The 12977-nt window shown below is 42.3% G+C and overlaps 1 protein-coding gene across 5 annotated transcripts in view; it reads left to right on the top strand.

The window, feature by feature from the left end:
* The first annotated feature begins 2900 nt into the window (after positions 1-2900).
* slc30a6 (solute carrier family 30 member 6) overlaps positions 2901-12977 on the top strand; it is a 38609-nt gene continuing 28532 nt past the window's right edge. For 4 of the 5 annotated variants that reach the window (XR_012947732.1, XR_012947731.1, XM_076078954.1 and 1 more), the window contains exons 1-4: positions 2901-3105; positions 3963-4009; positions 4903-4989; positions 9372-9456. Coding sequence is in view for 3 of the 5 variants with exons in the window: in XM_076078954.1 (XP_075935069.1) it covers positions 2922-3105; positions 3963-4009; positions 4903-4989; positions 9372-9456 (403 nt within the window). In the remaining 2 variants the exon portion in view is untranslated. Of the gene's footprint in view, positions 3106-3959; positions 4010-4902; positions 4990-9371; positions 9457-12977 lie in introns of those variants that run through there. The other variant, XM_076078955.1, reaches the window with a different exon arrangement.

The raw sequence follows: 12977 nt of genomic DNA, 5'->3' as shown, positions 1-12977 counted from the left end.
TGTGGAACCTTCAGCCTCTCGAGAGCATCAGTGAGGTCCAACACTGAGGTTTGGTGAGCAGGTCTGGCTCACAGCTGCTGTTCAGGTTCATCCCAAAGGTGTTGAATGGGGTGGAGGTCAGAGCTCTGACCAGTCAAGTTATTCCATTCCTTCATGGAAGCTGGCTTTTGCACACAAGGGCATTGTGTGCTAAACAGGGACGAACATTTGGATACGTGTATGAAAATAAGCTGTTACTGAAAGCTGGGAAGTTTATAAAACAAAACCAAGGACCAATATATAGATACTGACAGATATTACTTACTCAGCTGTTTGTTATATGATGTGTTTTTTCTGTGTCAATGTATAATATCCTCATAAAATGATGAGCATGTGCCATTAAAGGAATCTAATTCATTTTTTTATTGGTGAATTTTGCAACGAAGTGATGTTTTCCTTCTTTTTTTTAATATATATTATTATTCTAACACAACTGTTTTGTAATTTCGTCTAAATCAGTGTATAAAACACACACACACACACACACACACACACACACACACACACACACACACACACACACACACACACACCTGGTGTCTGAAAAACTGATTGTGATTTGAGCTTTAAAACAACACTGTTGAACAATCAGGAATCAAATCCTTCGAATGTAGAGTTTTGAGCACCCGAAATATAGTTCCACTTCACACTAACTAGCTCTCTATATGGTAAACCCTCCAGGGAGGGCTGCCGTTGTTTTATCTTTTTTATTATTATCAACAATTTCCCTGAAGATACAAATACTTCATGCTGCGTAATGTCTGTGTGTTTTAGAAGAAACAGAGTCCTCGATGGAGTCAGACGTTGTTGGCAGATTTAAAAGCAGCACTTTTATTCATATATTCCGTACAGTGATTATCCGCAGTAGTGTTGTACATGCTCGCGTTGCACATGTCGTAGTTATCTGCTTGACAAATGTGGCAGGAAACAGATTTAGAGTCTGATCAAGGTTGGTTGCCAGATGGAGAAAATACGTTTACACTGTAGTCTGCACCACAAGAAATCTGTCTGTCTCACTCTCTAGCATATTTTTGCCTTTTTTGTGTGTTTCCACTGCATCTAGGATTCCACTTCTTTGATCTTTGTTTCTTTTAACTTTGTACCACTCTTCCTTTCTTTCTCACCCTCCCTTACCCACTCTCTTTCCTTAATCCTGTCTCTCTCTCTCTCTCTCTCTCTCTCTCTCTCCTGAGGTGCTACTCAGCTCGGGGGCCTCTCAGTGTCAATTGACAGACTGCACACAAAATTCACCATTCACCACCGTACCAATGAGCAACGACATATTCCACATGCACACACTCAACTTTGACCGAAATTCGCATGAACACACACACAAAATGACGTTGAAGAGTTCCTCACCACACACACACACACACACACACACACACACACACACACACACACTCTTTGGGGCCCCAGACATAATACACACATTTTCACGCTTGAATCCGTCACGCTTCCATTTCTTTCATTGGCACTTTACATGAATTATGAGCATGAACCTGAGCATGAGCAGAACCTGCACCTGATTGGATGAATCGTTGGTGTTTGCTTGAATCCAGGAGTAGAACTGCAACTAATAAGTATTTTCACTAACGACTTATCGGCCGTTTATTTTCTAAATTCATTGTTCGGTTTATAAAATATGTTTTTTGTAATGTGAAAAACTGAGTTGTTGGAGTCTTCAAATGTCTTGTGTTTTTCTGACTGTCAGTCCAAACAAAAAGGTATTCAATTTCCCTAAATTATTCACATTTGAGAAGCTGGAACCAGTTCATATTTAACAATTGCCTTAAACATTGAATCATTTATCAAAGTTAGTGCAGATTAATTTTCGATCTACCAGTTCCTTATATGTTTCAGCTGTGTCTGAGAGTTGCTGAAAGTGTTGACATTTGAATAAAAACATATATGTTCAGCCTGGCTTTTGCTTAGAATGTGTTAAAGGCATATTTTAATTTTCCTCTTTTATTGTTTTTTGTTTATCATTCATAATTTTACTCACATATAAATTTAAGTTTTTAGTTTTTGTGTGTGAATGGATTTGTTTACCAGTGTTTAGCAGTTATTCTCTCAGGTCTTGATGGTAGATTATACTCGATGATTATAGTTTAGATTGCATGTGATTTTAATCTATTACAACAAGGCTGTTGTACTGGATTTGTTTGAAACAACAGAGGTGAGAAACAGACCGTGCAGGTGATGAATTGAGATGAAACCAAACCAAGCAGTTCTCAGCGTTTTGCACATGATGTCATGTAAATTCAGTTCAAATCTGTTTTCCTTAAGCGGGAACATCTTGTGTTTCTCTTATCAAATAAATTAAAATTATTCAAATGAAAAGCAGCAAATCCTCACATTTGTGAAGCTGAAACTACAAACACATTTTGATAGATAGATAGATAGATAGATAGATAGATAGATAGATAGATAGATAGATTGACAGACAGATTGACAGACAGATTGACAGACAGATTGCTGTATTGCTGTATCTATATCTACATAGATATAGATATATATAACAAAACTAACAAAGAGAGTGAGATTTAGTGGCATAAAAACAAAGCTGTTACATGTACTAATCCTCAACTATTAGCAAATTGTACTTACTAAAAACACAAAATATATGTATTTAACTATGTATGTCGTTGCTTTATATGAATATTGTAAATCGATTAATTCATTGACTACTAATTAGCAAGACTACTTATTAATTCATAATTTATTTATTACTTTATTTACCTAAAGATGTAAAGTAATCCAGGGAGACGATCTCACACTACACACTCCGGTACAGCAGGTGGCGGTGTGCACCGTCTAAACACCGATTGCAACCCACTGTTAAATCAGACGAAGAAGAAATAGTGCACCGGAAGTCCAAAATGGAGATGGACGGAATGATGTCCACGTCCTCGGGTCTGTCTTACCACAATGCTGGAGACTATTACCCCAGAAAGTTCGGCACGAAGCCGGACGTGGTGCCGTCTGGAGTCACCGAGAGGAAAGTGGGCCCGCTGGATAAACCGGACATGGTGTCGGTGGATGTCATTAACGTCAGTGATTCAGGTTTGTGATGCTAGCAGGCTACCGGCTAACAACACGTCGTCAAACAGGCGGCTGTGCTAACCGACGGCTAACAGCTGATTCTGACTTTAGTTGTGGACGTCAGAGGAGCTTTTCAGTTTTTTTCCATTGTTAGCTGGTCAACACATTGACGGTGACCAGCTAACAACGGAAAAACTGTCTTTTACGGTCCGTGTAAACCAGTTTAGTGGTCCGTGGATCTTGTTTGTAGACGGTAACGTGTGTATAGCTAATCTAGCTAGCAGTGAACCTACTGTCAAGCCAGTTTTAACGACTAGCTAGTGGTTAAGAAGAAATAATTAAAACGCTATTCAGATATTTTACTTTTGTAAAAGTATAAACCTTTATATTACATTAAAAATACGCAGTTACAAGTAAGTTAAAACATATTTATATATGGTATACAGAGATGTAACCAGCCAGTAAAAGTAAAGAAAGTGAAAATACTGATATTGTGTTTCTATTAAATATTCTGGTAATTCAACAGAGGAACAATTCATAGATAGGATGGAGTCTCAGTGGAGGAGTGCGTCCTCTGTAAAAGTTGCTGGATTGTAGACACACTTTTACTGTCTCAAGGTATATCACTGCATGTATGCAATCAGCTGAACTACAACAACATTGCATCATGGGTAAGGAAAGAGAGATGCAGTACAGTTTAGACATTAACAAAATAACACCAAAGTTGCAATAAACCAAAATGATCTTTTATGTAAAGCGAAGAACACACTTGTTATCTGCACCAAAATGCAGAAACCGTAGCTCATTGTCAGACATGTTGTATGGGTTGTGTTTTGTTGTTCTTCCATGTTGACGGTGGTGTCTGTATTCGTCCACAGATGTCCACTTGCACAGGAAGAAGCATGAGCACGAAGCATACGTCTTGGTGAGTGTCTCTGGGGGTTCTATTGGATGGGTTTTAGGGTTAATGACTATCCTTTATTTCCTCACCTCTGTAATAGCATGCACACACAGAATGATTGTACTGGAGCTTTTGTTACTTCTCAAAGTAGCCCACTCTATGTTTACAGTGAGTCTTTAGTATGTATTCATGTCTTTAAAGACAAACTTCTGAGAACAGGTTTTCAGACTGGTCCCAAGCTTTGACTTAAGAGTCATGTTTTTTTCTTTCAGAACCCTTTGGATGGGCAAGTCTTTGACTTGTGACACAAGATAGTAATTTGTTGATAAAAGTCCGGTGGTACTTTTTCCGTAGAGAATAAGGGAAAATTACAGAAGTAAAAATTCTGCAGTGTTTTACATTTAGTTTGCAGTTTTTTCTCTTGTATTTAATGCTACGTTTCTTCTTTTGGGTGTTAAAAGAGTTTGATTACTTTGAGATGCCTATATTTAAACAGTGAGGGGCATTATTATCAGCCATCAAATTGTGCAAATATTTGCGTTAATATGATAACTTTCTCATAAGTTAACGAGACTCCGCGGTTTTGAATAGCCCAAGAAGATACTTCTGCAGATTAGATTGTTACCAGGCGTGTCTGTTACGTCCAGTGTAGCTGAAGTCAATGTTGTACACTGACTCACCACTTGGTGGCAGTGCAGCTCAGGCTTTGCCTCCTGCTCTGCATTACTATCACAGACTTGATGAACCTGATTGTACCTAAAGTAATCTAAATGCCATTCCTGACATCTGTTGTGAAATATTCTAGCCAGCATTTTATTTAGCTGCACACTGCACTTCATCAAATGTTTCATTACCTATTGTCGAGTTTAAAAGTTAGTTAGTATTAATATTTCTTAAACATTTGTTTTAATTTGCAGGGCACCATTCATCCATTCAGGAAGACGCACAAATCCTTCTTTGGAAAACTCCAACAAGAATTCAGACTGGTCACCTCAGATAGGCGGGTAAGTGTGTGTGTGTGTGTGTGTGTGTGTGTGTGTGTGTGTGTGTTTAGATACATAGTAAAAATATAATTTTGCACTTCTTCTCTTTAAAGGAGCTGTACATTCAGAACATTAATGTAGCATCAAACAGCTCTATGTAAAGATGCTCTAATGCGGTGGTTACAACAGACGGCGGTTACAACTGATAACCCAAGCACACCGTGGAGGAAGCGTAGCTCCCACCCCCTGGTTCCCCCTCAGGTTGATCCTGTTAGCTCTGTCAGCACTTTCGCCGTTTTGTAGTTTGCACCGTAAGCGCTTCTATCACTGTGAGCCAAAAGCCGCCGGCTCAGGCGCTGCCATATTGAGAGCCATTGACAGGCAATCAAATTGCTACTATTCTCAGATCTTGCACCTTTAAAAAAACATAAAAATTAGCTTCATGTTCTTTCTTTTTTTTTTACCATCAACCAACTGAATCCGCCTGGTTATCATCATCCAAACAGCATCTTTCCTCCTGGTTTTAACTCGGTAGTTATCGTCTGGAAAGTCCTCACTTCATAATCCCGTTGTGCTGTAAACTGTGTCACACTCAGTCAAACCCGAACACCTCCAGTAATCCTGATTTTCTAGCAGGTCACCGTGTTCCAGTGAAAGCAGCAGCGAGTAAAATACCATCAGCCACGAGCTGACAGCTGGTCCACTTTGTCTCACAGCTTCCAACTGTTGTCTCGATTTCTGTATATTCTGAATATAAATATAATGTGATAGTATTTTTCGGTGGGCCGACTGAGCATGAACTTGTTTAATAGGGAAAGCTTGAATCAGTTGAACACACAACACCACCAATGTAATGCTTGACCAGGACACTAGTAGAGGGATCTTCTTGTAAAATACGGTAGAAAACATTCTGGTCCAGTGAAAATAAAGCTTTCACAGCATTTATTCTACTGTTCGTTGTAAAACCTGTACAATTTAAAGTTCTTAATAGGCAGTCAAACAAAAATGATAAACATTATTTAAAGGCAGAGGAAGGGAAGGAACTTCCTTTATTGCAGGCTGATAAGAATACATTTAATATTCCACCTCAGCAGTAACACTAAACTCAACAACAGAGTTTGTCCTAATTTCCCGCTCAAAAAACATGTTTAGTTCAAATGCTTGAAGTGATTTTGATTACATGCAAAAAAAGTAGGAATAGTTTCCCAACAAAACAAGGACAGATGTAGAGTTAAGCTAAAAATGCTTCTGAACAACACTGGGATGTAAAAATCCCAAAGAAAACACCGGAGACATGATAATGAACGCAAAAGGATCTCAGACGTGATTGTTTTGTGTGTGTGTGTGTGTCTCAGTGTTATTGTACTATAATCCACTTTGACCACATACTGGCAGGGGGTCTTGCTTCCCCATAGAGCCCTGGATTGGATTACACGGTGTCGTACACGGTTTAGGGACCAAACATAGTTCAAACCGGCGAAAGCTGAGATGTGCTTCCTCAGCGCCTCGTCTCACGTCTCCTCTTACCTTTTGCAAAATATAACAAAATCTTATGAATATGATTTCAGGTAGCCTGCAGTATTCACAGCCTACATAGTTTAGCACCAGATATATCAGATGTTGAACGAAGTGTTAATGGGCTTTGGAAACACCTCGCACATTGTTCTGACGTCAGCAGTCAGGGATTGGCTGCGTCCGCCGGTTTTCGTAACTTCCCGAAACTTCTAACAGCTAACACCCATTTTACGCACTGATCGATCAGGTGTGTTGAGGTGAGGAGTTTCTCTCTCTTCTCCAGTTTCATGTGAACAATAGAAGAAGCTTTGGTAGATTAGGCCACAACATAACCAAACCATTAAAAATGAAAGAAACTAAATAAAGTGCCAAATCAGCCCTCCTCATCCTCCTTGTTGGCCATGAAGGATGAAGAATTTACACAGCAGCAGGGTCACAAAGCGCTCCAAGCTCCGACAGCACTAGATCCTGCACCTCCCATAATGCAACTCAATAGCGTCTCCTCATTAGACCCTGCTCGACTTGACAAACCTCTGTTCTGACTTCACGACTAGTAAAGCCACCGTTTTATGCGTAAAATCAGTTCGTCTCTCCTTTAATTTCCTGTAAAGATGTACACAGAGTCAAAGTTCTCTATAAAACAAGTTCACATTAAGTTTTTGAAGAGGACATAAAGTAAACTTAAAGCAGGAGCGAGTTACTGACGCTGCTTTTTATCGGATGAATTTCAGAACAGCCTAAGAATTGCAATGCCGGTTATTCACCATGTCTGTCATACAGTACGTGTTTGTAGTGCTGGACATTGGTGCTTAAAGGTCGTCAGTCACTGTTACAGTAACAAAATGTCCTGATAAAACTGGAACAGGGACATCGGGCCGTCGGCAGAGACAAGACAAGACCGGGGGGACCGAAGAGTGAGAGGACCGGGCGTCATCTTATTTCTGCTGTAACTCCTCCGTCCACGTTAACATTATACAAGTAGCTTTATTTTGAGAGGAGGACACGGTCACCTGGAGACGCTGAACCCCGGCGGCTCCAATCCGAGAAAAGAGGTTTATTCGTGTATTTTCATTGCGACCGTAAGCGAGCCGTGTCGGGGAGCGGCGGCGGCGCGCTCCAGATTTCAGTTGGGCCAAAAAAAGTCCCACTACTCCCCCTGCACGTACTCCCAGTCTGTTAGGATTAAACTGACCTCTCCTTCTTGCTCCACCTCCCTTCTTCAGAGGCTGATATGAGTCACGCTTCCGCTCATCACGGTGACACACATTTCCCCGATGCTGCGGCATGGCACGGCGCTCGACAATGATGTAATGAGGCCTGGCGTCAGCGTGGGCTCCTTATTTCATACAGTACCTGGTAACTGAAGCGCTGCAGCTCTGTCACTCCAATGTCACATGTAACCTCAACATGTTGGCTCGCGGTTATGCAGCCGGACACCACGAGGGACGCCGCCGCCGACGGACGGACGGGGGCAGCAGAGCGTCAGGATCTAACAACCGTGCCCTCTCCTCCAGGCGCTGAGTGTCTGTGGAATGGGGGTTGGGAATGTTTTGGGCCAAGTGCTGTCTCTCTGTTTGCACAAACAGACACATGCACCCATGTACGCGTACACACACACACACACACACACTGTGGGTCTCCCATGCCTGTCGCTGGCTAGTGCTGTCACCAGACGCCCCAGTGCTGTCATAACACAGCACACCACAGTAATTGTAGATTTCACAGCACTCGGCGCTCCCCACCACGGCATATGACACCAACACGAAGTGACAGGCCAGGACACACACACACTCACACACTCACTCACACACTCGTTCCCTTGTTCCATTTCTTATTTCCCTCTTCTCTGACACACACAAACGCACTCTCTCTTTCTGCTCTGAGGGCGAATTTAGACTCACGTTTTATTTTTAATTTTATGTAATTCATTGAAAACTTTGCTGAATATACATTTTGGCAGATGGAGTAAGAACAATGCTGAATGCTCTCTGATACACATTGTACAAAACATGTGTTTCTGGTCTACTCTCTTTGGTCATTTGTCCGTAACACTTAAACAACGTAACAACCTGTGTTTGTGTTTTCTTAAATAATGACTTGGGGTGGGTTCTTGTAACTCAAACCTGCTGATGTTCCAGATGTGCAGAGCTGCTCTTTCTCAGCACTGAGCCTGTTGTCTGCTCTCTGGTCCTCTGGATGTGACCTTCCCCTGAGCTGGTATTTCTGTGACGAACTGATTCAGACTGTAGTGACTCGTTCAGTCAGAGAATTCACCCAAATCTCCCGGCACAGCAGGTCGACCGCGGGGCAGGAAGCTCACTCTGCATGCAGCAGCCAAAACCCAGCAGCTCCCGGTCGGTTTGTAGGTTTGGATTTAGATTAGACGGCTGCTGGTCATCTGCCAGAGCGTCTGCCACGGGACGCTGACTGACAGCCGGGGAAACCCTGTGCAGGAGAAAACGCTTGTGTAATTCCTTCTTTGGGTTAGCTTCATGTCATCCCGGTTATCTGTGTTTGGGCTTGTGGACAAATGTAATGAAAGATGCTAGTGAGTTGCATTGTGGGTTGTGTAGGATCCAGTGTTTAACCCAATATATCCCATATTTCCTTCTCCTATTCATATATATAGGGCTGATGATATTGATTGGTAATTAACCTTTCTTCATCAACATTCGTAGAACCAACTATTAGTTTGTTCAGCTGTCCTGACTTTTGTATGGCATAGTGTTGTTTTCTCTTTTCAAAAGAAAACTTTAAGTGAAAAAATGATCTCTCCCCACGTGCGTAATGAATGACCTCAGTTGAGCCTCGAGCCAAAGGTTGAGCTGCTCTGCTCCTTTTCTTATTGTTCTTAAACTACTGTTTTGTTTGCTTGTTGTCGTTTTCAGTCGTGGAGGATCCTGCTGTTCGGGGCTCTCAACCTGCTGTGTACTGGCTGTCTGCTGATGTGGTGCAGCTCCACCAACAGCATGGGTGAGCACACATATACACACACACACACACACACACACACACACACATATATATATATATAAAAACCTCACACTTTGAGACTCTGCCAGACATTAACAGGCGGAGATACCCGTCTACACACAGTAAACACAGATTGACAGTTACACCCACTTTAACACGTGCACGCAGAAGCGTGTGTGTGTGCGCGCTGCAGCTTTAAGCACACACTGAACAAGTCAAAGTGTGTTACCAGTGTTGTCTCACCACAGGGGTTCAGATTGATCCTGCTGCTGATGTGTGCGTGCTCGTGCACGTGTGTGTGTGTGTTTGAGGGGGGGGTCACCTCACTCAAAATATGGCACTTTAAAGGGCATGTTGAAGAAACAGAGTCCTTCACAGCGTCTGTTTTTAGCCTCTGGTGCTACAACACAGAGAACACATCTGTCATATTGACGGACATGTTGTTTCTTTTTTTCTCTCTTCAAATATCTCCAGCAGAGCAGGAGAATAGCACATTTATAAAAGGTTTCTGGTTTATAATAAACTCTACTCTTATTTCTTAAATCATCGTTTCTATTAGTAATAATAATCTTGGACTCATCAAAGTTTGACTTCCCAGAAACGCAGGCATTCAGGATCTGATTAGTCAAACGTATATGGAAGAGAACATGAAGGATAACGGTAAAATGATTGTTATTAATTGAATATTGTTCGTCTCTGGCTCCCACAACTATCAGTGTTGGTCCTCACTGTGAGTGTTTGTTTTATCTCGTGAGCTCTGTGTGTGCAGAGCAGCGGCACTTAAAACCATTTCTCTGCCTCAGCTGAGCTGTCCACTGGTTTCGCTCTGGACGATGTGACACGCTTATATTTAGGAGGCAGAAACGCACACATACACATTTAAACTAGCATACATGGAGTGTATTGCAGTGATTGCAGGTACGCAAGGCCGTGGGAGAAATGTGCAGATTTGAAGGTTAAAGAGAAGTTACCTGTTGGGGGGGAAAAGTGCAAATTTCATATTTCAGTGTCTGACTGTCTCTCTGCCCGTCTGTGGATGTGGTGAAAGTCCTGCATACAGCTGTGCAGTGAGACAGCTGTGCAGTGAGACAGCTGTGCAGGGAGAGGCAGTGTTTATGGTCAGCGAGGCTCGTGTCCGCCACCAACATTAAACCCTCTCAGGGATTCCATCACTCAGGAAAATGCTGCCACGAAAAGAACAACATGCAACCTTATCCCCGCTCACTGTGCCTGCAAATACTGCAGCATAAGCCACACACACACACAGCGGTGGCGTCGGGTGTCGTGCAGACAGGAAGCGAAGGACAGAGGTATTGAAGAAGCGGGGGAAGGCGACCCCTCCGTCGATACTCGGCCCCCGATGAGAACAACCGGAGCAGACAGCGGCCCCGTCTCAACACTATCAGTCAGATTCCTCCTCATGTATTAAGTCTCCTCCGCTCACTTGATCAGTACTCCAGTATTTACACATTCAGAAGTCCATCTGCTACTTCAGTATTTCCATTTATCTGACAGATTTAATGATGCTGAGATAATGACGAGTGATGCGTTAGTGTATGAAAAGTCAAAGTGTTAAATTTGAGGATTTTTTTTGGGTGCCACAACAAAACCAGTGAGTGCATTTTGATAGTTTGTCCATGTTGCTCACCCCTAAAATCCAATGAAAGTTGAATGTTTAAACAACGGATACAGAGCAAGTGGAATATTCAAAATAATTAATAATTAATTAATAACCTTTATTTAAAAGATAACGGGCAAAGCCTTCTTAACTAAAACTATAACACTCTCCAGTATTACTCAAATCCAGTCAGACAACACTGTGGGGACATCGACTAAATGGTGTTTGAACTATTTAATTATTTTCAGTGCCAAATCTATTTCCAATGAAAATAATACATTTGACGTTTGAGTTGTACAGTTTTTTTTAATCTTTGTTAAATCAGCCATTGATTCAGTTTCTTGTGCGATGGGCTGACGGACCCGTCTGCTCTGCTGGGTCGTAAACAAACTGGACCGAGTGTCATTATTCTCATTCAGCCTCAGCCGTCGATCCCACACACACCGACAGTTAGAGCAGTGAGCTCATGTGTCTCAGTATGGCTCTGTGTACGCTATGTATGTGGACATCCAACGCCTCCAGTGCAGTTCCACTTTTAGTTTAAATGAAGCATAACCTTCATAGAAGTTAGTCCACACACACACACACGTGTCCCTTTTCATATGCCTGCAATCTGCTGCAGGAACACATGCATGGAAACACACATTTCTTTGTGTGTCTATATACTGTATATATAGATGCACACACGCACACTGCTCTGGCCCCATTAGTTCATGACGTCTAAATGCACACACTATACCGCACGCATGCCTTGCTGGTGCACTGAGGCGGTTAACCCTGTGAAGCTGCAGTAAGAGAGTCAGATGGCAATTTATAGTGTGTGTGTGTGTGTGTGTGTGTGTGTGTGTGTGTGTTAGCTAAGACAACATGGGACCAGAGTGCAGTATATATGTGTGTTTGTATGAATCTATCTTTTCCGAGCCCGCAGACTGTGGAGGGAACATGGTGCAGACGCGTCTTTTCTAAGAATCACAAATGTGTTTACAGTGAAAATAAAAGGTGTTCATGTTCACAAACTAACAATATTGTTCCTTACAAGTAGCATTAATGTGAGTGACTGACCTTACTGACTCGCCCCACTTTGAGTAAGAAGCAGACGTGAAAGCAGAATCTTTGCCACTTGGAGGCAGCAGAGCCTGCTCAAAATGCAACGGGCATATTATCACCTTACAAAGTCGTTATGTCTCTGCTTTGGTCTCCTCCTGAGAAACATGTCTGCTTATTTAGCTGCTAGATGTTCCTCTTTCTATACCAGCCAGTACTGACTCACAGGGGCCCATTCTCCACCTCCTCTTGGCAGCATTTGGCCCTTAGAGACCAAACGGTGCCAGACAACAATACTACGTTCATGTCATCGTGTCTTTAAACTGATCCCGTCTTCAATTCACCTGACGCTCTACTGCATTTGATTCTACTTTTAAATCTACTCTATTTTAATTGACTCAGTGATGACAACCAGCTGCTGTATGTTTGTGTACATAAAGGTTGGGTTGTGTGTCCGTGTGTGTGTGTGTGTAAGTGCTGTTTAAGCAGAGTCTTTGTTGCACTGTTGCTGAAACATAAGCTGATGATGATTCTACAGATGTGTGTGTGTGTGCGTGTGCGTGTAGTCACGCTGGTCCTCTCGTATCAAATTGTGCATTGGACAACTGGATCAGCTTTCAGTCTTACAAAGCAAAGACATCAGCTTTTTGTCTCACCGGACCACACTCACTCACACACACACACACAGCAGTTTAAGCATCTGTGTGTCTGTCCAATAGTCTGTCTGTTTCCTTTTTTTCTCCCTCACTCCAACGATCACAGACAGCCCACTCCTTTGTGTCACTTAGACCCATGTCTTCCCCTTTCTCTTTCTCACACACTCTCTCTCTCACACACACACACACACCCACCCCTACCT

The sequence above is a fragment of the Anarhichas minor genome, unplaced genomic scaffold (assembly GCF_050575085.1).
Source record: "Anarhichas minor isolate MPS153535 unplaced genomic scaffold, ASM5057508v1 ptg000069l, whole genome shotgun sequence".
Lineage (NCBI taxonomy): Eukaryota > Metazoa > Chordata > Actinopteri > Perciformes > Anarhichadidae > Anarhichas > Anarhichas minor.
This window is presented reverse-complemented; position numbering and strand designations above follow the sequence as displayed.